This window comes from Oncorhynchus masou, chromosome 28, assembly GCF_036934945.1.
Source record: "Oncorhynchus masou masou isolate Uvic2021 chromosome 28, UVic_Omas_1.1, whole genome shotgun sequence".
Lineage (NCBI taxonomy): Eukaryota > Metazoa > Chordata > Actinopteri > Salmoniformes > Salmonidae > Oncorhynchus > Oncorhynchus masou.
This window is the reverse complement of record NC_088239.1, coordinates 27,571,450-27,599,154: the sequence shown is the minus strand read 5'-3', so window position 1 is coordinate 27,599,154 and position 27,705 is coordinate 27,571,450. Positions and strand designations below refer to the sequence as shown.

General features: G+C 41.4%; 1 protein-coding gene across 1 annotated transcript; it reads right to left on the bottom strand.

The window, feature by feature from the left end:
• Positions 1–9,268: 9,268 nt before the first annotated feature.
• On the bottom strand, positions 9,269–21,558 carry LOC135518559 (delta-type opioid receptor-like). The gene is made up of 4 exons (XM_064943725.1): positions 21,474–21,558; positions 20,921–21,222; positions 10,463–10,815; positions 9,269–9,804 (listed from the first exon to the last, which is right to left on the bottom strand). The coding sequence occupies exons 2-4, from the start codon at positions 21,157–21,159 to the stop codon at positions 9,269–9,271; spliced, it is 1,128 nt and encodes a 375-aa protein (XP_064799797.1). The 5' UTR covers positions 21,160–21,222; positions 21,474–21,558.
• Positions 21,559–27,705: the final 6,147 nt, after the last annotated feature.

Below are 27,705 nucleotides of genomic sequence, written 5' to 3'. Positions count from 1 at the left end.
AATCTGGCCTTCATGGAAGAGTGGCAAGAAGAAAGCCATTTCTTAAAGATATCCATAAAAAGTGTTGTTTAAAGTTTGCCACAAGCCACCTGGGAGACACACCAAACATGTGGAAGAAGGTGCTCTGGTCAGATGAAACCAAAATGGAACTTTTTGGCAACAATGCAAAACGTTATGTTTGGCGTTAAAGCAACACAGCTCACCACCCTGAACACACCATACCCACTGTCAAACATGGTGGTGGCAGCATCATGGTTTGGGCCTGCTTTTCTTCAGCAGGGACAGGGAAGATGGTTAAAATTGATGGGAAGATGGATGGAGCCAAATACAGGACCATTCTGGAAGAAAACCTGATGGAGTCTGCAAAAGACCTGAGACTGGGACGGAGATTTGTCTTCCAACAAGACAATGATCCAAAACATAAAGCAAAATCTACAATGGAATGGTTCAAAAATAAACATATCCAGGTGTTAGAATGGCCAAGTCAAAGTCCAGACGTGAATCCAATCGAGAATCTGTCGAAAGAACTGAAAACTGCTGTTCACAAATGCTCTCCATCCAACCTCACTGAGCTCGAGCTGTTTTGCAAGGAGGAATGGGAAAAAATTTCAGTCTCTCGATGTGCAAAACTGATAGAGACATACCCCAAGCGACTTACAGCTGTAATCGCAGCAAAAGGTGGCGCTACAAAGTATTAACTTAAGGGGGCTGAATAATTTTGCACGCCCAATTTTTCAGTTTTTGAAATTTAAAAAAAGTTTGAAATATCCAATAAATGTCGTTCCACTTCATGATTGTGTCCCACTTGTTGTTGATTCTTCACAAAAAAATACATTTTTATATCTTTATGTTTGAAGCCTGAAATGTGGCAAAAGGTCGCAAAGTTCAAGGGGGGCGAATACTTTCGCAAGGCACTGTATTTAAAAGGTTAATTCAATGTCCACATGCAAATGACCTTTGTTATGATACATCTGTAGTAGTAAAAGGGGAGAAGTTCATTGAGAGAGAAATATGATTAAAAGCGTGGCCCAGTCAATGAGATGTTGCAGTGAGATGATATTACCTTTTTCTTTCATTTACTTTTTTTTCAGTGGCCTGACCCATCACATTATTATCCAAATGGAACCTGAATTCAGAACAGGACAAATGACAAGTCTGGCCAAGTCTTATAAAATACTTCCTAAGTTAACTATTTTTTTCCACCAGCCTAATGTCCATTGCTTGTGTTTCTTGGCCCAAGCAAGTCTCTTCTTCTTATTGGTGTCCTTTAGTAGTGGTTTCTTTGCAGCAATTCGACCATGAAGGCCTGATTCACGCAGTCTGTTACTTGCACTCTGTGAAGCATTTATTTGGGCTGAAATCTGAGGGTGAGTTAACTAAGGAACTTATCCTCTGCAGCAGAGGTAACTCTGGGTCTTCCTTTCCTGTGGCGGTCCTCATGAGAGCCAGTTTCATCATATCGCTTTATGGTTTTTGCGACTGCACTTGAAGAAACTTTCAAAGTTCTTGAAATGTTCCACATTGACTGACCTTCATGTCTTAAAGTAATGATGGATTGTTATTTATCTTTGCTTATTTGAGCTGTTCTTGCCATAATGTGGACTTGGTCTTTACCAAATAGGGCTATCTTCTGTATACCACCCCTACCTTGTCACAACACAACTGATTGGCTCGAACGCATTAAGAAGGAAAGAAATACCACCAATTAACAAGGCACACCTGTTAATTTAAATGCATTCCAGGTGACAACCTCATGAAGCTGGTTGAGAGAATGCCAAGAGTGTACAAAGCTGTCAAGGCAAAATGTGGCTACTTTGAAGAATCTCAAATATAAAATATTTTTTTGGTTACTACATGATTCCATAGTTTTGATGTCTTCATTATTATTCTACAATGTAGAAAATAGACAAATTAAAAAAAGAACCCTGGAATAAGTAGGTGTCCAAACGTTTGACTGGTACTGTACATCTACATTGTATTGCCAAAAACCACTCAACCAGGTCAGACTCTGACCTGTCCAATGAGCCAAACTGATTAAAGAATCCCAGTGCACACACACAGACACACACAATTAGAATACACAGAGCAGCTCTTTGCTCACCCCTCCTCTGCCTCTCTCCATCGCTTTCTCTGTGTCGTTTTCACTGTCTGTATTTCACCTCTTGAATTGGAATCTATAGAGCAGCTTGAAGTGATGCAGTATACTGTGTGGTCAACCCACCTCTTTTCTCTCTCCATCTGTCCTCTTCTGTCACTTTTATCTCGTGCCGTCTGTCACGGTCTCAGGTTCTTGTTTGTTACTGTCTCATTTGTCGATCTTCTTCTGTTATGACTTGTTCTGTTCTTCTGGTGTCTCTCTCCACCATATCCTATTCTCCTGTTGCTGTTTCCGTGTCTCATCTGGTGTTTCTTTGGTTTGCAAAATGGCCAAGGGGATACAGGGGTAGTTTAACTTGTTTTGGGCCCGTGTCCGGGTCACCTAAACCATCCTCTTCCCTACCATTTGCCCCTGGCTGCTGCTGTTCTAAATGCTCCACTTGCCTGCTGTTCTCATCTGTCCACCTCCTTGGCTCATCTGAAAAGGTAGCAAGGCAGAAGTGCAACATGTAATTAGTTCGATTTAAAGGGCGACTGCACTTTCGCCAGTTAGCTTCAGCCGGCTGGTTTGGGAGCTGACTTTGGATATGATGGAGAGAGACACCAGAAGAACAGAACAGGCCTGTTGCCGGGGCTAGTTAGGGACCATCAATAAATTACACAATGTAAATGACAAATATGAAATACTTTCATGTTGCACACCTTTTAGTTCTCACCCTTTCCTGCAGTCAAATGACCAAATCACCCTCTGGTGGCCTCATGGGTGGAATATTATTTATATTTTTCATAATTTATAAACATAAAAAACAGCCAAAAATCCAGTGTTTCTATGTCAAACGGTTTTGTTGTATTTCAGTCTTCTGTGATGTATATAAGGTGTAGTATTGGGATGCAAACTCAAAATTGACTACATTTTAACACTATATCTGATATGGTACAGTGGGTGTGTACTTTTGTTTCAAAGTCGATTTGTTTAAAACTAACAAGAAACACTCGGTGGAACCCTAATTTTGCCCACTGCAGTAAAAGGTTAAATGCTTACAATATTTGTAAATTAATTTCTACAATTTATTGTTGGTTTGAGGTTTTTAAGTAATTGAAATTTGAAGCTTTTGGAATTAACATACTGTCCCTAATTAGCCCCATAGGGATAAACAAAGTCAATCCAAATTTATCACAATCATTACGATCGGGTCGGGTGCTGCTGCACCCCGAATTGATGATTACTTGTTTGCTGCCAGCTGTGGGCAGGATTGAAACAAACCCAACCTTCATTTACGTTGTGATGCAGTCTCATAAAACTCAGTTTTGGATGAAACTGACTTTATGACCAAAATTATCCTATTTACACTTTGTAGTCAATTTTGACAATATAAATGTTTCTGACTCGTATGAATGCCACACAGGCTGTTTTCTAAACGCTAAGTTGGTTTTTAGAGGCAGTTGCACTTTAAAGTTCATGTATACTGACAGAACCAGGGACATCTCAACTGTAAAGAAAAATTCAAATGTCCGCATAAAAGCGCAACACAACTCCAAACATGACAGATAAGAAGCTACATAGCCCGTTAGGCTATATGAATATAAAGATGCATGAGACCCCAACAAAATTTGACCTGTAGGAGTAGGATGGAATAAGTTATGACCTCTATGGCTGTGATAGTCGCCTATTGTTTTCTCCCGCTGGAGCGTCATCTGTTGTCAAAATGGATGCTCCACCTAGCATTTTTTTTTTTACATTTTAGCATTGTAATTTCAGAAAATGTCCATGATATAATGGCAGTAATAGTGGAATGATAGTGTTTGACAGTATTACATACCCACCCGTGTTGTGATTGGCTGTGATAGTCACCAATTGGTTTCTCACATGAATTGAGTTTATGAGAACAAGCACTGAATTGTGTAGAGAATCATTGTACCATCTAAATATCGCTGTGAACTATCCTTTAAATATCAACAAATTGTGGTTTTACAGCTGTTTGAAGCTGGTGGATCAAAGCCGAAAGTAAAAGGCTCAAGTGTGAGTTCACAAAAATTCCACAAAATCCTATATGTAGCACCTTTAAGGGCCTATGCATTTTCAATGTTTTGTTCATCTGGAATCTAACCTCAAAGCTGTCCATCTTTTCCCGTCTTTCTGGCAGCCCTTACCCTACCCGTCTAAGTTCACGTTTGTTTATTTGTCAAATACACATAACATACATGGAGTACACAGTGCAATGAAATTCTTACTTGCAGGTTAACATCTTGGCAATGCAACAACCCTAGAAAACGTAAGTAGCTTAGTGGATAAAAAGACTAATAAAAACAAAGTGGTCCACTGCGTTCTGAAACCACAGCAGGCACCGCGTCACTCCAGGGCTTCTTGCAGTGCCTGCTACTGTATAGCACAGTATATTGGATTGTTCTTTTTTTGTCATTAAAGTTGTCAGTAAAACAAATATTTAATTTTTATACTGCATGGTTTGGGGCTGCATCAAAAACATGGGGGGGCTGAAGACACGGAAACCCAGGCCTAACGACGCCACTGCTGAGCACCTCCTGTACATTTGAAAGAAAACTGAACGGGTGAATGAGATTTTGAAACAATGATATTGAACAACAGTTAATGACAAATTAGGACATGTTTTCTCAAACTACAGCAGAATTGGGTACAGCAGAAGACACATTTCTGTCTCGTATGAATTCATAAACTATTGGTATTATTTTGAATCATATCTCAATGTCTTGTTGCCCTCAACTCTAAACACATTTTTTTAAAGTGTTTCTGGGTTTTCACAGCAAGACAGCCACTTATATAACTGTGTGTCTGTGCCTTTGATATGACTAAACTGGAGTCTGTACTCCAACAAAGACACCGCAATTAGTCACAAAGAAAAGGACACAATGACACGGTAAAACAGGTCTAAAAATACACCAAGATTGTGTTTTATGCATCTTCCTTTTAAAATCATTCGAAAGGCTATTATCAACAGTGCTCTACCCGGGTCCTTATTCAGATACGATGGACTGAATTAGGTTGGTTATCAAACTCATAAATGGGCAATCTGGGATTTGAAGAACAACAAAGCAGTCACAACGCCACTTGATTTGGTAAAACAGCTGAGGGATGGGGCTGGAGAAATGTAATATAACCAGCTATTGTTTGTCATTTTGTTTTCATGACCATTCATGAAAACAAAATGACAAACAACTTTATAATTTGAGTCCTGGTATAATAGTTGAAATAAGCTCATGAAGCACTCATAAGTTATATTCTTTAAGAATCACCGGTTGTATTTCATTTAATAGTCCAAAAATTGATGAACCCATCCCAGATTGCCCCTTTAAACGGAAGAGGAATGTATTTATAATGTCCTACATGGCTCAGAGAATGAATCATAAGTTTGACGAATGCCATGGTTCTAAGAATGAAAGACATGTAAGTTACACAGTACATCGTAGTCATTGAATATACATTCCAAAGGATAAGCGGTGAGAATTAGAACATTTACAAACAGAGATGACTATCAAGCATTTGCTTCGCCAACGTTGCTTGACCAAACGTTTAAACACTTGAATGATTTAGTTTAAACACGTCCCATTGCAATGCTCCTTGACATGAATGAAATAATGGCACATTTCAAAATGCCTGTGCAATTATATTTTCTGACTACGCAATTTATGTATAAGATTCATATAGTATTTATTTATTTATATTTTAATCACACAGTAATCTGAATGTATTTATCTTCCTAGGTTGCATTGACATACTCATGTTTCTCTACGGTAAGAATGTACAAATATGAACACGTGTATCCAGGCGCAAGCCATATAAACAGCACGCGATTGATATCATAAAACGAACAACTTGACACAAAGGAGATAGCTCCAGACGTCAATGTTGATGTAAGCCCTCTGTCAAATTTGAAGAAAAAAAAAACATTCAAGTCCAGGATTTTCACATGAGCCTGTCTCAAGTCACCTACAGTAACTCTTCTTAACGAACATGTTTCCAGTGAGCATAAATAGGTTGAAAAGACATTTTTAACGTCGTTACAGCATCTTTTCAACGCCCTTTTAAACAAATATAGCTCACTGGGAAGTTTGTTGGCTTCTCAATGTCCCCCGAGCAATGTCCCCCGCGCAATGTCCCCGAGCATTTGACTAGGGTCAAACAGCACACTTATACATGCTTGACTTTGGGTTGGCAAGGCTGTATTTTGATAAATGTGAGCGCTGAATTGACCCCAGTGTCCACGTTGTAGTATCAAACCTTTACTTCTGGCTGGAGATGCTTTATCCTGGACGTAAAAGGCACATATATATATATATATATATGTGTGTTTTTGTTGTTGTATATCATATTTTTCATTTGTGTGACTGTTATTGTCTATCAGTGTTTCAGTGCTTTTGTTACTTGTCATGTTTTATGTTTTTGTGTGGAACCCAGGAAGAATTGCTGCTGCTTCGGCAAAACATACGGCCCGGAAACATACAGAATGACAAACTTGCATCACAAAAAAAGTGCCACCCTCTTCCCCATATAGTGCACTACTTTTGACCAGGGTCCATGGATTACATATGCAATATATAAGGAATAGGGTGCTATTTGGGATGCATATAAGATAAGATAAGATACAGTAAGATAAATAGATACATTAAAAACAAAAATGGACCAAAAATGGACCAAAAAAAAAAAAGTCAATAAGATATGTAAATAAGTAGACAACTACATTCATTTATAGAATATAGCAAATAAAACTCTAAGCATAACACATTTTTTGTAGTGAATTTTCATCAGCAGCTACACTCACCGGCCGTTTTATTAGGTAGACACATCTAGTACCCCCCTTTGCCAACAGAACAGCCTGAATTATTCGGGCCATGGATTCTACAAGGTGTTGGAAATGTTCCACAGGGTTGTTGGTCCATGCTGATGCAATGGCATCACGCAGTTGCTGCAGTTTGGATGGCGGTAAAATCATGCTTCGAACAGCCCATTCCATTTCATCCCAAAGATACTCTATTGGGTTTGGTCAGCAACAATGTTCAGATACGTTGTGGCGTTCAAGCATTTCTTAATTGGAATCAAGGAACATAACGTGTGCCAGGAAAACATTCCCCACACCATTACACCACCGTTACCAGCCTGTATCGTTGACATCAGGCAACATCAGGCTTACGCCAAATCCTGGCTGCCATCACTATGACGCAACAGGTACTGAGATTCATCGGACCAGGCAATGTTTTTCCACTCCTCAATTGTTCAGAGTTGGTGATCATGTTCCCACTGGAGACCCTTCTTCTTGTTTTTAGCTGATAGGAGTGAAACCCAGTGTGGCCGTCTACTGCAAACGTGATAGCAACAGCCCATCCCGTGACAAAGATCGACGCGTTCTGCACACCACTGTTGTACTGCACCGTTATTTGTCTGTTTATGGCTCCCGCCTGTCAGCTTAGACAATTCTTGCCATTTTCCTTCGACCTCTCTCATGAACGAGCTGTTATCAACCGCAGGACTGCCGCTGACTGGATGTTTTTTGTTTGTCGCACTATTCTCCAAGACACTGTCGTGCGTGAGGGCAGCCGTTTCTGAAATACTGGATCTGGAGCGCCTGGCACCGACGATCATACCACGCTCAAAGCTTAGGTCACTTGTTTTGCCCATTCTAACGTTCAATCAATTAGTAACTGAATGCCTCGATGCCCGTCTGCCTGCTTTATATAGCAAGCCATGGCCACGTGGCTCACTGTCTGTAGGAGCGATCCATTTCTATGAACGTGGTAATGTACCTAATAAACTGGCCAGGGAGTATATTACAAGGCAAAATGTCTAACACCTAGTACTTTCTATGTCCCTGAGGATTTCATCAACATGTATAAAGGATATTCTGACTGACTCCTTTCCAGCAGCTCTTTAGTAGCTCCCATCCTGCAGACCACCATGCCGAGGTCTGTGTTTCATCTCCATAGAATACAAGCTTTCCCTAGCCCCCAAAATATAAATAGATAGGACCTCTATACCAGGCGTTGTCAGGCCCTAAAAATTGTCAAAGACTCCAGCCACCCTAGTCATAGACCGTTCTCTCTGCTATTGCACGGCAAGTGGTACCGGAGCACCAAGTCTAGGTCCAAGAGGCTTCTAAACAGCTTCTACCCCCAAGCCATAAGACTCCTGACCAGCTACCCAGACTATTTGCATTGCCCCCCTCCCCCTCTACACTGCTGCTACTCTGTTATTATCTATGCATAGTTACCTTAATAACTCTACCTACATGTACATAGTACTTCGACACCGGTGCCCCCACACATTGACTCTGTACCGTTACCCCCTGTATATAGTCCCACTATTGTTATTTACTGCTGCTCTTTAAATATTTGTTTATCTCTTACTTTTTTTTAGGAATTTTCTTAAAACTGCACTGTTGATTAAGGGCTTGTACGTAAGCATTTCACTGTAAGGTCTACCTACACCTGTTGTATTTGGTGCATGTGACAAATCAAATTGGTTTTGACTTGAAAAATACTAAGGTTTTTGTGTTATCATGCCAATTTTTTTCTTATTTTCAATGACGGCCTAGGAATAGTGGGTTAACTGCCTTGTTCTACCTGCCACCCATAAGGGTGCCCCACTCCCAAAGGAGGTAATAGATCTCAGCACCACATACACATTGGTTGGTAGAGACATATATGGCAAAAATGGATGGATGTGCCAATCCCAGGTCGCCCCTTTAAAGCGCTTCCCCAATCATTATTGATGTTTTGTCAAGGATAACTATTTCATTGAATGGCAGAGGCTAGAAGGAGGATGTTGCATCTTGCAATCCAATTAGAACTGTGCAGATGCAGAGTCAGCATAACAAGTAGCTATGAAGGAACACAGTAAAACTGAGATAATATAGGTTCTTGTCATTTTCAAGTGTGTCCTATAGTTGGCATGTGGAATGTTTTTCCCCCCTCTTGATGTGTGCAAATAAATTTGACATCAAAGAATAATGATATATCCTTTTCTAAGTGTGAGGAATCGGACCATTGATTTGGGCCTAACAGTAAAACAAATGGAACAAACACCAGTCATCTAAATTAGCACTGTTGTGTGTGCTTACATTCCTGATGTCACCTGGGTTAGGCCCAGATCATTGGAGTCTTCCTTTCCAACGCGGGAAATGGAAGACATCTCCATGGCTAGTCATGCCGGCTTTCTAGTCCCATCTGGGTTCTCCAGTGGAAGTGGGGCCTCCCTTCCTCCCCTCACGGTGCTCCTGTTGTTCTTCCCTGAGGCATTGTCCCCCTTCAGCTTTTTTGGCAGGCAGAAGTCCTTGAAGCACCTCTTGAAGTTCTCATCCAGGAAGGCATAGAGGACGGGGTTGAGGCTGCTGTTGGTGTAGCCCAGCGCCACGCAGAAGAAGTAGGCGGCCATGACGGCGGTGGTCTCGGGCACGCTCACCAGCGCCTTGACCAGGATGAAGATGTGGATGGGCGTCCAGCACACTACGAACACCACAACCACCACCATGACCAGGCGGGTGATGCGCCGCAACTGCCGGTCCTTTTCCCGGGAGCCCGAGAGGAGACGCACGCTCTTGAGTCGCAGCACCATGAGGGTGTAACACACGGTGATGATGAGCACGGGCACCACGAAGGCAAACACAAACACACAGACCTTCATCAAGGTGTCCCAGTACACGTACGGTTCCGGGAACTGCAAGGCACACTCCGTGGTTCCTAGAAGGAGTGGAGGGAGGGGAGGGGAGGTCGAGAAAGAAAAAGCACTGATAAATGCACCTACGCTCAAGCAAAGTGTTCTGAGAACACATAACATTTCACGCTGCGTCTGGTTCATCTCTCACTCTGTGACACTGTTATGGAACGGCTAATGCGCACTCAAAAAGGGAACATCCTACTAATAGCGCAGATATTTTTTTTCACTTATCCACAACTCCATCTGTATTCAGAAACAATATGTGGTGTAAGGATAACGGCAAGCTCATTACCAACAGATGGCTTAGACGTAATGCATTTCCCCTCAACAAAATTGAGGAGAGAAGGTCTGTATTAGACCTTTATGTTCTGGGATTAGACGGGCCCTTCTGCACTTTGATTCACCCCACCTAAGGAATCTGAGAGTAAAAACTAAATGAACCAACTCAATCTGTGCACAGTGTAAGGCATGTTCATTATGTTCTCTTGGGACAATTTCACCCATAAGAACTGTGTGTGTGTGTGTGTGTGTTTGCCTGCGTACGTGCATATTCAAGCATTCATGTTTGTGTGCGTGCTTCATGAGTGTGTGTGTGTGCTTCATTAGTGTGTGTGTGTGTGTGTGTATGCGTGCTTTTATGATTTAGTGTGTGCCGGCATGTATGCATACCAGCGCTCTCACCATTGTTGGACTGGGTGCCACCCAGTAACAGTGCTGGTACCCCTGCTGCAGAGGACAGCATCCAGATACATATGTTGATGATCTTGGCTTTGATCGGCGTCCGGAAGTCCAGGGCCTTGACCGGGTGGCAGACGGCGACATAGCGGTCCACACTCATCATGGTCAGGGTGAAGATGCTGGTAAACATGTTGTAGTAGTCGATGGAGATGAACACCTTACACACCACCTCGCCAAACGGCCACGAGTTCAACAGGTAGTCAGTACTCTGGAAAGGCATCGTCGTGGTGACCAGGGCGTCGGCCAGAGCCAGGTTGAAGATGTAAATGTTGGTGGCTGTCTTCATCTTTGTATACCTGTTTCAAAACAGAGTCAAGAATGGAGGGTAGAATGTGTTAGGTCCACATCCGAGTTTAAATACAAATTGAAATCATCTGAAATACTCTATCTGGGCTTGATTCAGCTTGTCTGGCACAGTGGAACTCCAGTGCAAACTCCATCCATCTGGCAGACTAGAGCAGCCTTTTTCAAACCTCTCCTCGGGAACCCCCAGACGTTTAAGTCATGGGTAAATACAACTCAACATGGCTGCGGGAACATGGGTGTGTCAACATAGATGGGCGTATCAACACAAGTGAGTGTATGGAAAGCGAACAGCTAATTGGGCAGATTTGTTGCCACTCAAGACTGTTTCTGTGAGCGAGAGCATCCTACACTGACGGTATGAGGTCAATATCCTTCCAGGATACCCGGGCCAGGTCGATTAGAAAGACCTGCTCGCTGAAGTCTTTTAGGGAGCATTTGACAGTGATGAGGGGTGGTTGTTTGACCATGGACCCATTACGCACGCAATGAGGCAGTGATCGCTGAGATCCTGGTTGAAGACAGCAGGGGTGTATTTAGAGGGCAAGTTGGTCAGGATGATATCTAAGAGGGTGCCCATGGTTATGGATTTAGGGTTGTACCTGGTAGGTTCCTTGAACATTTGTGTGAGATTGAGGGCATCTACCTTAGATTGTAGGACGGCCGGGGTGTTAAGCATATCCCAGTATAGGTCACCTAACAGTACGAACTCTGAAGATAGATGGGGGGCAATCAATTCACATATGGTGTCCAGGGCACAGCTGGGGGCTGAGGGGGTCTATAACGAGCGGCAACGGTTGTTATAAACAAGACTTGTTTCTGGAAAGGTGGATTTTTAAAAGTAGAAGCTCAAATTATTTGGACACAGACCTGGATTTTATGACAGAACTCTGCAGGCTATCTCTGCAACTCCGCCCCTTTGGCAGTTCTATCTTGCCGGAAATTGTTGTAGTTGGGGCTGGAAATTTCAGGATTTTTGGTGGCCTTCCTAAGCCAGGTTTCAGACACGGCAAGGACATCCGGGTTGGCAGATTGTGCTAAAGCAGTGAATAAAACAAACTTAGGGAGGAGGCTTCTTATGTTAACATGCATGAAACCAAGGCTTTTACGGTTACAGAAGTCAACAAATGAGAGTGCCGGGCAATGGGAGTGGTGCTGGGGGCTGCATGCCATGGGTTAACCTTTACTTCACCAGAGAAACAGAGGAGGAGTAGGATAAGGGTACGGCTAAAGGCTAAAAGAACTGGTCGTCTAGTGCGTTCGAAACAGAGAGTAAAAGGAGCAGATTTCTGGCCGTGGATGAATAGATTCAAGGCATAATGTACAGACAAGGGTATGGTAGGATGTGAGTACAGTGGAGGTAAACCTAGGCATTGAGTGACGATGAGAAAGGTTTTGTCTCTAGAGGCACCAGTTAAACCTTGTGAGGTCACTGCATGTGTGGGGGGTGGGACAAAAGGGCTATCTAAGGCCTATTGGGCAGGCCTGGGAGCTCTACAGTGAAATAAGACAATAATCACAAATCAAAACAGCAATAGACAAGGCATATTGACATTAGGGAGAGGCATGTGTAGCCGAGTGATCATAGGGTCCAATGAGTAGCAATAGGTGTGTCATGGAGCCAATTCAGTAGCCGCTACTACGCTAGGCGAGCTGGAGACACGGCGATTCAGACAGCTAGTGGGCCGGGGCTAGCAGATGGGCCTTTGGCGACGTCACAATGGAAGAGCCTGTTGAAACCACCAGACCAGTTGTGATGGATCGGCGGGGCTCCGTGTCGGCAGTAAAGGGTCCAGGCCAATTGGCAAAAGAGGTATTGTAGCCCAATAATTGGCTGGTGGACCTCTTCGGCTGGTCGGAAGATGGGCCTAGCTCGAGGCTAGCTCAAGGCTAACTGGTGCTTGCTTCGGGACAGAGATGTCAGCCACTTGGATTGCAGCTTGCTAGCTGCGATGATCTGGTGTAAAGTTTCAGAGTTTGCGGTAGGAATCCGGAGATGTGGTAGAGAAAAAGCAGTTGCTCTGGGTTGAAATTGCGCTGTGTAGACTGGCAGGTATTGACCGAGCTATGGCTGGCTGGTGTCCTAGTTAACGGTGAGGAACGCTAGCAGTGGTTAACTGACCACTAGCTAGTAGCTAGTTAGTTGGCTAGCTCTGATGGGGGTTCCGGTTCTAAAGTATAAGAATAGTAGATCCGTACCACATTGGGTGAGGTGGGTTGCAGGAGAGTATACTCAGTCCGTAGATGGAAAGTGAGATTAAAATTTATATGAAATATATACGAAAAGAAAATGATATTTACACGGGACAAGACAAAACACACGTCTGACTGCTAAGCCATCTTGGAACAGCCATCTTCTACGTTAGTTCCCCTAAACTGCTACGTAAAACAAATGATCAGTCCCAATAAAACCAGCATCACCACACAGGAACTGACCAATGAAAACATTTAAAGAATTTAAAAACAACACCGCTCAATCAAAACCGTCTAACCAATCACATAGCACTGATGTTACACTCATCGCCGATGATCCACCCACTTATTTCACCATGCCCACTTCCAGACACATTTCACGTAGGCAGTTACCACATAGAGATAGATAGAGGACTCTCGTGCCCAAAAGACCATTTTAGCATTAAGGACTTTCACCATTTTTAAGTTGACAACTGGGTGGACTTCCTATGGGTTAGGAAGGATCACATGATTCAATCTGGGTCATCAACAGGGATCAGCAAACATTCCATAATGGCAGATGGCACTACATCACACATTTGGACTTTATACCTGTTCAAACAACACCCTCTAGGTGGCAGTATGCACCCATCTTGTTTGTTTGCAAACTCATAAAAGTAGTAGAAGAAGCAAATTGACTACTTCAAAATGGATATTGCCTCAATGGTACTGCCAATGCGCTCAAACATCCCATAATGAGGTAGATACAATGATGCAATGTCTATCTAAGTCTATGTGTTATCCATACTTGGGATGTTTCACAATTTTGTTGTAGACCTGTACTAGCACACCTGATTCAAGGGCTTGATGATTAGTTTAATAATTTAAATCAAGTGTGATGGTCATGGAATAGTTTAAATACAATTAAAATAATGGTTGGGTCCAAAAGTATTTGAAAGATTTCAAATAGTATTTGAACAGGTGATGTAAGATTGTTATTGACAGTTAATTAAAGAACTTGATGAAACCCAATGGGAAAACTCATCCATCTGTTAAATTGTTATCATCTCGGCTGGTGATTCTATTGATAGTCCCAACAACATGAGGCAGACTAAAAGTAATTAAATTCTCATTCAAGGTATTTTTATCTGTAAACAACTATACATGTAACTAGGGAGAAAATGACAACAGTCATGTACTGTATAAATGAGTAAAGTCATTCTGTCTGATATTTTGATATGGAGAAAAAAACCTTGGCAGGGCTAGCTTAGCAGCTGTCATACTTTTAAACACCCACACCAGTTGAAATCCATTTTTTCAAGCTGAAAGATGATGGCCAGAACTTACCCATGATGTTGCACAACAATTTAAGTCAATAAGTCATTGTTTTCATTCCAAAATCATGGGCATTAAAATGGAGTTGGTCCCCCCTTTGCTGCTATAACAGCCTCCACTCTTTAGGGAAGACTTTCCACTAGATGTTGGAACATTGCTGCGGGGACTTGCTTACATTCAGCCACAAGAATTCGTAAGGTCAGGCACTGATGTTGGGCGATTAGACCTGGTTCGCAGTTGGTGTTCCAATTCATCCCAAAGGTTTTCGATGGGGTTGATGTCAGGGCTTTTTGCAGGCCAGTCAAGTTTTTCCACACCAATCTTGACAAACCATTTCTGTATGGACATCTTTTTGTGCACGGGGGCATTGTCATGCTGAAACAGGAAACGGCCTTCCCCAAACTGTTGCCACAGAGTTGGAAGCACAGAATCAAACAGAATTTCATTGTATGCTGTTGCATCAAGATTTCAAGTCACTGGAACTAAGGGGCCTAGCCCAAACCATGAAAAACAGCCCCAGACCATTAATCTTCCTCCACCAAACTTTACAGTTGGAACTATGCATTGGGGCAGTTAGCGTTCTCCTGGCATCCGCCAAACCCAGATTTGTCCATTGGACATGCCAGATGATGAAGCGTGATTCATCACTACAGAGAAAGCGTTTCCACTGCTCCAGAGTCCAATGGTGGCGAGCTTTACACCACTCCAGCAGACGCTTGGCATTGCGCATGGTGATGATAGGTTTGTGTGCAGCTGCTAGGCCATGGAAACCCATTTCATAAAGCTCCCGACGAACAGTTATTGTGCTGACGTTGTTTCGAGAGGCAGCTTGGAACTCAGTAGTGAGTGTTGCGACTGAAGACAGACGATTTTTACGCACTACACTCTAAAGCACTCGACGGTCCCGTTCTGTGAGCTTGTGTGGCCTACCACTTCACTGCTGAGCCGTTGTTGCTCATACAGTAGACATTTCCACTTCACAATAACAGCACTTACTGTTGGCTAGGGCAGTTCTAGCAGTGCAGAAATATGACGAACTGGCATGTTGAAAAGGTGACATCCTATGATGGTACCATGTTGAAAGTCACGGAGCTCTTCAGTGAGGCCATTCTACTGCCAATGTTTGTCTATGGAGATTGCATGGCTGTGTGCTCGATTTTATACACCTGTCAGCAACGGGTGTGGTTAAAATGGCCAAATCCACAAATTTGAAGGGTTGTCCACGTACTTGTGTATATATAGTGTATATTTGGGTTTGAAGTGACAAATCTGAACTACCCTCTTTGTGCATATCTATATGAATGCATTGTCTTTTCATATGATATGACATACAATTATTTTCAGCCTACGTTAGTTTCAGGGCTGAGTTAATTTGAATGTTACCACCCACCAGCATGGCATTGTCTTTTTAGTCAAGAAACCGCAGCAAGTTATTCTTCTTCACGACTGAGATGAGCCAAACACCCTTATATAAATACCACTTAGCAGCCTGAGCCATGGACCAAATAAAAATAGGGGGAGCAAATTTATGTTTTTGCACCTACACTACTTCCCCCCCAGAAAAATCCATTCAATTATTTGTCAATTTTCCCCCCAAGATGAATGGTTTTGGCCACTAAAGTTTTTCTTTCACTACACGCTCCACTGCTTTGATTGGTGTAACGCTAGCTAGAAACCACGAAAGAAAACTAAAGGAACTTGTCATTTGCAGTGGTGTAAAGTACTTTAAAGTACTACTTCGTCAGGTTTTTTTATGGGGGGGGGGGTAAAATAACTTTTTACTCCATAAATTTTCTCTGACACCCAAAAGTATTTGTTACTACATTTTGACAGGAAAATGGTCCAATTCACACACTTATCAAGAAAACGTCCCTGGTCATCCCTACTGCCTCTGATCTGGCAGACTCACTAAGCACAAATGCTTTGTTTGTAATTTATGTCTGAGTGTTGGAGTGTTCCCTTAGCTTCCCCGTCCAATATATACAGTATATATATATATATATATTTCTTCTTCTTTTTTTTACAAATTGTGCTGTCTGCTTTGCTTAAAAATGAAGTTTAAATAATTTATATTTTTACTTTTGATACTTAAGTATATTTAAAACCAAATACTTTTCAACTTTTACTCAAGCAGTATTTTACTGGGTGACTTTCACTTTTGTCATTTTCAATGAAAGTGTCTTTACTTTTACTCAGGTATGATAATGGAGCACGTTTTCCACCACTGGTGATTTACGATCATGAGCAAAGTCATTGTAGCCTATCATTTCACTTCCCCTGTGAAAAACGCGAGCTTCATCTTATTCTTTCAAATTACTTCTATGGTGGATTCGCGGCCTCAATTTAAGGAAGGCGCCACAACTTTAGAGATAACAATAGATGGTGAAGTCAAAGATAAGCCAGTGGTTTCGATCTGTGGTCAAGTTTTCCCTATATCAATGCTTATGATAAATCCAGCTCCAGGTCCAACCATAGATCCATCTGACTAATCGTTTGAATATGGTGTAGTACATTTTTTTTTAAACAAGAGATAAGATTAGCTAGCCAGATTAGGTTAGCATGCTAGCTAGTTACACTGACAGCTGTAAGTGACCTATTTGTTGATGTTTATCAACTCCGTTAGGAAATTCCACACCCAATTTGTGAATATGTATAAGTAACCTTCATCATTCTTCGGGGGTGGAACCTAAACATACATTTCACTTGAGGCTGCTAGGGGACGGCTCATAATAATGCCTGGAATCGGAGCGAATAGAATGGCATCAAACACATATATACCAAAATGAACGAATGGCGGGAATCAACGTAATTGCGCATTACATGACGCATTCTCAGTAAGATGAGCCGAGTATGCTGATATTTGTTGCTTAATGCATTATTTATTCTAGAAACAGTATGTCTTTAAGAGCATGTAGTATGATTAGTACACAGTTTAAGTAAGAAGTAGGCAAGACAGCCATTAATTATTTAAGTAATAAGGCACAAGGAGGTGGGGTATATGGCCAATGTACCACGGCAAAGGGCTGTTCTTACGCACAACGTGGTATATAGGCCGTATACCACAAACCCCGAGGTGCCTTATTGCTATTATAAACTGGTTTCCAACTTAATTAGAGCAGTAAAAATAAATGTTTTTTTTTTCATAATAGTGGTATATGGTCTGATATACCACGTTGTCAGACAATCAGCATTCAGGGCTCGAACAACCCCGTTTATATTGAAGAATATAGGCTATATAGTGCCTTTGGAAAGTATTCAGACCCCTTGACTTTTTCCACATTTTGTTATGTTACAGCCTTATTCTAAAATATATTAAATAGTTTTTTCTCCTCATCAATCTCCACACAATACCCCATAATGACAAAGCCAAAACAGGTTTTAAGACATTTTTGCAAATGTATTAAAACAAAAAAAAACAATATTACATTTACATATGTATTCAGACCCTTTACTCAGTACTTTCACAGCGATTACAGCATAGAGTATTCTTGGGTATGACTACAAACTTGGCACACCTGTATTTAGGGAGTTTCTCCCATTATTCTCTGCAGATGCTCTCAAGCTCTGGATGGATCGGGAGTGTTGCTATTTTCAGGTCTCTCCAGAGATCTTTGATCTCGTTCAAGTCCAGGCTCTGGTTGGGCCACTCAAAGACATTCAGAGACTTGTCCCGAAGCCATTCCTGCATTGTCTTGGCTGTGTGCTTAGGGTCGTTGTCCTTTTGGAAGGTGAACCTTCGCCCCAGTCGGAGGTCCTGAGCGCTCTGGAGCAGGTTTCCATCAAAGATCTCTCTGTACTTTGCTCCATTCATCTTTGCCTCGATCCTGTCTAGTCTCCCAGTCCCTGCCACTGAAAAACATCCCCACAGCATGATGCTGTCACCACCATGCTTCTAGGCATGGTGCCAGGTTTCCCCCAGACATTACACTTGGCATTCAGGCCAAAGAGTTCAATCTTGGTTTCAACAGACCAGAGAATCTTGTTTCTCATGGTCTGAAAATCTTTAGGTTGCCTTTTGGCAAACTCCAAGAGGGCTGTCATGTGCCTTTTACTGAGAAGTGGCTTCTGACTGGCCACTCTACCATAAAGGCCTGATTGGTGAGTGCTGCAGAGATGGTTGTTCTTCTGGACAAATTAAAATATATTTTAGATTATAGATTCTTCAAAGTAACCACTCTTTGCCTTGATGATAGCTTTGCACACTCTTGGCATTCTCTCAACCAGATTCATGAGGTAGTCAGTCGCAAAAACCATCAAGCACTATGATGAAACTGGCTCTCATGAGGACTGCCACAGGAAAGAAAGACCCAGAGTTACCTCTGCTGCAGAGGATAAGTTCATTAGAGTTACTAGCCTCAGAAATTGCAGCCCAAATAAATGCTTCACAGAGTTCAAGTAACAGACACATCTCAACATCAACTGTTCAGAGGAGTATGCGTGCATCAGGCCTTCATGGTCAAATTGCTGCAAAGAAACCACTACTAAAGGACACCAATAATAATAAGAGACTTGATTGGACCAAGAAACACAAGCAATGGACATTAGACCCGTGGAAATCTGTCCTTTGTTCTGAAGAGTCTAAATTTCAGAATTTTGGTTCCAATCGTGTCGGATGATCTCAGCATGTGGTTCCCACCGTGAAGCATGGAGGAGGTGTGATGGTGTGGGGGTGCTTTGCTGGTGACACTATCTGTGAATTATCTAGAATTCAAGGCACACTTAAACAGCATGGCTACCACAGCATTCTGCAGAGATACGCAATCCCATATGGTTTGCACTTAGTGGGACTATCATTTGTTTTTCAACAGGACAAATGACCCAACACACCTCAAGGAGAGTGATGGAGTGCTGCATCAAATCACCCAGCCTCCACAATCAACCGACCTCAAACCAATTGAGATATTTTGGGATGAATTGGACCGTAGAGTGAAGGAAACACAGCCAACAAGTGCTCAGCATATGTGGGAACTTCTTCAAGACTGTTGGAAAAGTATTCCAAGTGAAGCTGGTTGAGAGAATGTCAAGAGTGTGCAAAGTTGTTATCAAGGCAAAGGGTGGCTACTTTGAAGAATCTATAATGTAAAATATATTTTTATTTGTCTAACAGTGTTTTGCTTACTACATGATTCTATATGTGTTATTTCATAGTTTTGATGTCTTCACTATTATTTCTACAATGTGAAAAACCCTTGAATGAGTAGGTGTGTCCAAACTTTTGACTGGTACTGTATATTTGCATATCGTTTAACCCTCCCATAAAAAGCATGTCTCTCATTTTGTCGCATTTTGCACCAAACATTGTATGTTACCCATATGGTTCTGGTCAAATTGTGCACTATTTGGGGAATAGGGTGCCATTTGGGACACAACCATAGTCAAATCCTAGTCCTTAGGAGTAAATGATAAAGTTACAGCCATTGCAGGGGTGATGAGGCCTCCATCTTCCAATGACTTCTGTCACAGGTGATTTATGGACAGACCCCAGTGAAATAACTCCATAACAACAGGACTGAAACCACAATCTTCCCTAAAATCAATCACAGCACTGTGGTGGTAATTTAACCACAACAACAGGACTGAAACCATAATCTTCCCTAAAATCAATCACAGCGCTGTGGTTGTAATTTAACCATAACAACAGAGACATGTTGCCACTTCAGTTCAGAAGTACAGTAGAGGAATTCCATTATGCCCATATGGTTATATGCTAATAAATCATAAGAAATAAGGCATATTTGGATCCACTTTGCAAGTGCATTCAATTTCCTGATTGCTAAATGTATAATCTCTCCTGGACAGAAATTTGCGCTAGAATTTGACTTCTGGGTAAACGAAATTACTTAAATGTATAATTTAGGAAAATTCTATTAAGAAGAACATGTGTAAGATAAAAAAAATAAGTCAACAAGATAAAAAATATAAATTCTGAAAAAACGAATAGCTGAGAGTATCACATTTAGCTAACCAATAGAATTGAATTAATTTAGGGAGGTGACGGAATGGCCCTATGGAAGACAGGTAATGTGCGATCAATCTGATTTGCGGTAATTGTCTAGTCTGGAGCACTTTGTGAGGCGTTGGTGCAATGCACATGACACCAGCTCTGATTTATTTGTCTACACCACATAAATAAAACCCAATGAGGTGCAGGCATTATAGAGGACCCCTGGTTTTAAATTACACATTTAAAACACTTTTAAACATTGCCCCAAAAAAGTAGCATTCCAACTGTAAAAAAGCCCAATAGTAAAAAGGTATTGTTCCCTCCAATAGAACGGCGCAGTATGTTTCATGATTGAAACAAAAATAATCAACACATCATATAGTGTTTGTACAATTTGTACAATAAAGTTTAAACATGCACCTGCCACTGGGTGGCTCACAAGTGTTGCAGATGTCAGAAAGATGCACTTTTTGGGTTTTTTGTGCTAAAATGTAGTCAGGTGTATTGCATGGGCATCTTACTGTATTGTTGTATTTTTTGCATACCCTTAATTTACCCAAAATCTTTAGCAATAGCCTATAAATTGTCAAAGTTGATATCAATGCAATATTGAGGTGAGTGAGCAAATAGATCACGATAAACCTTACCTGATGATAACGTACATGACGAGGCAGTTGCCCACCAGGCCCACCACGAACACCACGGAGTACACAGCTGTGATGATGGGGATGATTGGGGACATGGGATCCTCTTCCCAGTCAGAGTCAAAAGTCAGATTGTGACCTTCTGGGTATCCAGACTGCGAAGTAGCATTCATATAACAGTCTTCGACGAGCGCCGTGAGGCACTTGTCTTCTTTGAAAATTTCAACCGGGGTGCCTTCCATATTTGGTTATGCTTGACCACCTAAAGAAAATGAGATAATGGGGCTACCAGCATATGCCTATGGCTATGCGGGAATGAAACCAGTGAGAGAGAAAAAATAACGATAAAAAAGTTGAAGGTGTGCGTCAAATTATAATTCATAATTTACGTTTGTATATTAAACCAACTTTCCTATGTGCCTTTCAAAAAACGAATGGAAACGATCCAACTCTATTATATATACAGAGTAATTGAATCGCATTTTCACTGTGATAACACAATTAAAGCTTAATGCGTAATGCATAATTTCACCAATCCGGGCAATTGGTAACTTACCCTCTGGATATTAGTTCCTTCTGTTCCTTTTTTTGTGTTTGTAAAATATGGAAATTATGCTGAGCGAAACGATGTTAGATCTTTGCTGTTTGATTGCAAAAGGATGTGGCTCGCCAAACTTTGTAGAGCGGAGTATGAGAGAGACAAGCACAACACCGCGGCTCAGCGGAGACTCGAGCACACGCACAGCGCGGGCTGTGCCGCGCCCTCCCGCTCAAATATGACGTCAGAGAAATAACAATAACCTCAACATAGGATCTCTATGAACGTCAACATAGGATCTCTATGAGCCTCAACATAGGATCTCTATGAGCCTCAACATAGGATCTCTATGAACCTCAACATAGGTTCTCTATTTACGTCAACATAGGATCTCTATGAACCTCAACATAGGTTCTCTATGAACGTCAATATAGGATCTCTATGAACCTCAACACAGGATCTCTATGAGCGTCAACATAGGGTCTCTATGAACCTCAACATAGGATCTCTATGAACCTCAACATAGGTTCTCTATGAACGTCAATATAGGATCTCTATGAGCGTCAACATAGGATCTCTATGAACCTCAATATAGGATCTCTATGAGCGTCAACATAGGATCTCTATGAACCTCAACATAGGATCTCTATGAACCTCAGCATAGGATCTCTATGAACCTCAATATAGGTTCTCTATGAACGTCAATATAGGATCTCTATGAACCTCAACATAGGATCTCTATGAACCTCAACATAGGATCTCTATGAACCTCAACATAGGATCTCTATGAACCTCAACATAGCATCTCTATGAACCTCAAGGCAACGTCTATGTCCCCATGTAACCATATAATTTGATGTAACCATGAAATAGCCTACAACTGTGAGAGACGAAGTGTGCAAAGAAAATACATACATCTGTTAACTTACTACATTATTTGATTCACAACAATAATATCTTCATCGCATCAATTATTATTACACTATATAATATTATATGTGGAAGTTATTGACCATGAGTAATATAGAATACTAACCTACTCTAGACTCACTTGAATTGTTTGAATTAACTTCAACACTTTTCTACTCTGCAGGGGTCTTCAACAAGTTATTGGAGAACATCTGTGTAATAAATTGGTGTAATTTATTAAATCATTTAAAAACATTTGATCCATAACATCAAGGCAATAATACCGGTTGATATGACATACATCAATAATCCGATTGATCATAGAAATCAGAGACTTCCTCTGTGCCTCTTGTTCTAACCTCTGATTGCATGAAAATGTACGTTAGAGCAGCACAAAACCATAGAAATCAGATAATTCCTCTGTGCCTCTTGTTCTAACCTCTGATTGCATGAAAATGTACGTTAGAGCAGCACAAAACCAATCATCCATCATCATTAATCATTTATCAGAGACACAAAAGATCCTCTATCAAAGAGGATTCCTGGATGTATGCTATGTGAGTATGCACTGTGAATAACCATATGTTGTGCAGTATGCATATGACTGATAGTGACACAGTGCATGTCCTCTATCCTGTAATGTAGGTAAATGCACAGAGTAATGCACAAAATATTTAGAACATGACATAGACTGACCAGGTAAATCCAGGTGAAAGCGAGGATCCCTTTATGATGTCACCTGTTCAATCCACTTCAGTCCGAGACAGGTTAAAGATGGATTTTTAAGCTTTGAGACAATTGAGACATGGATTGCGTGTTGCCATTCAGAGGGTGAATGGGCAAGAGAAAAAATGTAAGTGCCTTTGAACTGAGCATGGTAGTAGATGCCAGGCGCACCGGTTCGTGTCAAAAACTTCAACACTGCTGGGTTTTTTCATGCTCAACAGTTTGCCGTATGCATCAAGAACAACCTTGACACAACTGTGGGAAGCATTGGAGTCAACATGGGCCAGCATCCCTGTGGAAAGCTTTCGACACCTTGTAGGGGGGGGGGGGGGGGGGTGCAACTCAATAGTAGGAAGATATTCCTTGGTAGACTCAGTGTATAGGCTACTCTGTGTGTGTCTGGAAATGCATTTACAAGCTGTAACTGATGTGATTGGAAATCCTGGGTCTCAGTCTCAGTTTGTAGTATCCTGGGTGGCCTGAGGGAAACCAAGGATCCATGAGTTCTTACCACTAATTACAGCTAATCAGAGGGGAGAGCAAATGAGCATTCAAACCTCGTTAGCACAAGCCAAAATGCTTCCGCAGTGATTCACATCGTGGATATGATGCAAGATGGGTCCCTAGTTCAAATGAGTTCAGCAGAAACACAAACAGCAGGAAGCACAGGTCATGCAATGTTTAAGAGTCATCATCTCCATAGATGTCTATTAGTTAGTGCACCTTTATTCTATATTGCTATAGTACTGTTGATTATCGAGTCAAACTCTGACTTGACTTCATCCTCTTGGCCCATTTGGGAGCATAGGGCTTCCGCTTTGGCAAAGTGGGTGGGGTTACATCCCCCCTGACCTGTTCACCGGACGTGCTACCTTGTCCTGGACCTGCTGTTTCAACCCTCAGCCACCGTGCTTCTGCATTGCTTGCTCTTTGGGGTCTTTGGGGTTTTAGGCTGGGTTTCCATGTAAGCACTTTTTGACAACTGCTGATGTAAAAAGGGCTTTATAAATATATGTGATTGATTGATTGATTGATAGCTCTCCACGTCAATCTTGCACGTTTTGCTTTTTGCACTAGCACTACACAGCTGATTCAAATAATCAAACTAATCATCAAGCTTTGATTATTTGAATCAGCTGTGTAATGCCAGAGGAAAAACCAAAATGTGCACCCAGGGTGTGGGGTGGGGCAGGACTGAGTTTAGGAAACTCTGCTCTAAAGGGTCATATTTTCAAGCCCCTTTCCCCTCAAAAACTAACTTATTTTGGTTGAACAGTTGTATTTTTGTGGAAGATCATCTGACATTGTGTTCAAACACTACAGAAGAGCAAAATGTTTTCCTCAAAGTTCTCTGTTAAGCATTGAACAATATGTTTTATCTGCTGGGATGGGGTAAATGCATTTCCTAATGCATTTCTCATCATTTTTTGACAGTTTAAACTGGTTTGTGTCTCTGTCAAAATAGAAGTAATATGATATGACATTTCAGCAACACTCTGTATTACATAAAGGAAAAGCATCAATGGCTCAACCTTGTGTTATTCATGATAATATAATAAAGTGAAATGTCTTTTTCAACTGCAATGCATGAAACGTATGACGGCCATTTTGAAATGTAATACATTTCTTTAAAATGACAGTGTAATTTATTTTCCCACTGAGTCAATTGTCAATGTGGATATCTTGACATTTTGTGTGTGGATCACATCCCATGTCTTGCTCTTCTGGAATTTGTTGATGTAAGGCTCAAGTCATCTCTGGATTTAAGGAGTGAAAACTTCCTGACCTGAACGGAAACTGTATTTCACAGCTTCCATCACAAACGGATCTCACAACGTCAGGCAAATCAGACAAATGGAAATAATGATGGTGTCACCTGGCGGAGTCTACATTCATTTGTTACATTGGACATTTCATAAAGATATCCCCAAAAGTAAGCCAGGCAGAGAAGCCTGGACTGTGATCTCTAAGGTTGTAATAGAAATGGCACCCTATTCCCTGTACAGACATGCTCAAATTTGTTGGTACCCCTCCACAAAAACCAAAGAATGCATAATTTTCTCTGAAATGAGTTGAAACTGACAGAAATTGGCATCCACCATTGTTCATTCCATATTTAATAGAAATCAGACTACTTTAGATTTTTTTATTCAACATAATATTGTAAATAATGAAACAAATGAAAATGGCATGGACAAAATGCTGGGACCCTTCACCTAATATTTTGTTGCACAACCTTTAGAGGCAATCACTGCAATCAAGCTCTCAATGAGACTTCTGTACCTGGAACAGTGGGTTAACTGCCTGTTCAGGGGCAGAATGACAGATTTGTACCTTGACAGCTCGGGGATTTTAACTTGCAACCTTCCGATTAGTAGTCCAACACTCTAACCACTAGGCTACCCTGCCGCCCCAGATGTGTGCCTTCTCCAGACTGCAAGATCCAGCTCTTTCCACAGATGTTCGATAGGATTCAGATCAGGACTCATAGAAGGCCACTTCAGAATAGTCCAATGTTTTGTTCTTATCCATTCTTGGGTGCTTTGAGCTATGTGTTTTGGGCTATTATCCTGTAGGAGGACCCATGACCTGCGACTGAGATAGAGCTTTCTAACACAGGGCAGTATGTTTTGCTCCAGAATGCTTTGATAGTCTTGAGATTTCATTGTGCCCTGCACAGATTCAAGGCACCCTGTGCCAGGTGCAACAAAGCAGCCCCAAAACATAACCAAGCCTCCTCCATGTTTTGACTGTAGGTATGGTGTTATTTTCTATGAAAGCTTCATTTTTTCATCTGGGAACATAGAGCTGATGTGACTTGCCAAAAAGCTCCAGTATTGACTCCAAAGGACATTCTCCCAGAAGGATAGTGGCTTGTCAATATGCATTTTAGCTAATTCCAGTCTGGATTTTTAAAATGTTGTTCTTCAAAAGTGGAGTCCTCCTTGGTCTTCTTCCATGGAGCCTACTTTCGCTCAAAAAGCGACGGATGGTGCGATCAGAAACTGACCTACCTTCACCTTGGAGTTCAGCTTGTATTTCTTTGGCAGTTTTCCTTGGTTCTTTTTCTACCATTCGCACTCTCCTTCTGTTCAATCTTGGGTCGATTTTTCATCTTGTGGCCGCACCCAGGGAGGTTGGACCTTAAACTTCTTAATAATATTTTCAACTGTTGTCACAGGAACATCAAGCTGCTTGGAAATGGTGTTGTAGCCTTTACCTCTACCACGTTTGTCTATTTTCTTTCTGATCTCCTGAAACAAATCTATACTTTGCTTTTTCTGGTCAATGTTCAGTGTGGTGCACACAATGATACCAAACAGCACATTCACTACTTTTCTCCATTTAAATAGGCTGAATAACTGATTACAAGATTGGAGACGTGTGATACTAATTAAAGAAACAAAATAGTTTGAAATATCCCTATAATCCAATTATTTATTATCTTTTCCAAGGGATACCAGGAAATGTGTCCAGGCCATTTTAGAATATCTTTGTGGAAAAAGCAATAATTCATGTCTTTTCACAGCTTCTTTGCTTTATTCTATGACATACCAAAGGCATGCAAGTATACCTGATAAAATAGCTTTTCATTTCATCACTTTTCAGGAGGAAGGAAGCATTATTTCAATGAGCTGTAAGGGTACCAACACATTTGAGCACGTCTGTATATAGTTCAATACTTTTGACCAGAGCCCTATGGAAATAGTATACCATTTGGGATGTTAACCTACTCCGCATAAGCAGCTTTCTTGATTAGAGGTCTCGGGGACAACGATGGTAGTTCATTTGGGTATTGCATTTTCAAATGGTATTAGAAAATGCCTTGATTTGAAGGTGATGGATTGAGGCACACACTGTTCATCAGCTGCAAAATGAATTGACTGCATTTGATTAGGAGGACTCAGATGAGATGAAAGACACAGATGAGATATGTTGTAATTTCAACATGAGTGCAGGATGAAATCAACCTTGTACAAGTCATGTCCTACTGGGCAAAGACGGCTATTTTGTGTCGATTGTTGACAACAAAAAAAGACAATTAAATCCATTTTAATCCCACTTTGTCACACAATAGAATGTGAAGAAATCCAATACTTTTGCAAGGTAGTATTCAGAACCCTAGACATTTTTCACATTTTGTTTTACGTTACAGCCTTATTGTAAAATGGATTAAATATTTTTTTATCCCTAATCAACCTACACACAATACCCTATAATGACAAACCAAAAACAGGATTTTAGACATTTTTGCTCATTTACAAGAAACAAATAAACAGAGATATCACATTTACATAAGTATTCAGGCCCTCAACTCCATACTTTATTGAAGCACCTTTGGCAGGGATTACAGCCTCGAGTTTTCTTGGGTATGATGCTACTAGCTTGGCACACGTGTATTTGGGGAGTTTCTCCCATTCTCTGCAGATCCTCTCAAGATCTGTCAGGTTGGATGGGGAGCATTGCTGCACAGCTATTTTCAGGTCTCTCCAGAGATGTTCGTTCGGGTTCAAGTCCGGGCTCTTGCTGGGTCACTCAAGGATATTGGGAGACTTGTCCCGAAGCCACTCCAACGTTGTCGTGACCGTGTGCTTGTGGTCGTTGTCCTGTTGGA

What these genes read in the sequence shown, in the direction of transcription:
- LOC135518559 (XM_064943725.1), bottom strand. Translation starts at nt 21,159, where the DNA reads ATGGAAGGCACCCCGGTTGAAATTTTCAAAGAAGACAAGTGCCTCACG. An exon ending in GTCATGTACGTTATCATCAG is followed by an intron (nt 10,816 to 20,920) that starts GTAAGGTTTATC and finishes GTTTTGAAACAG; the next exon opens with GTATACAAAGATGAAGACAG. An exon ending in TGGCACCCAGTCCAACAATG is followed by an intron (nt 9,805 to 10,462) that starts GTGAGAGCGCTG and finishes CACTCCTTCTAG; the next exon opens with GAACCACGGAGTGTGCCTTG.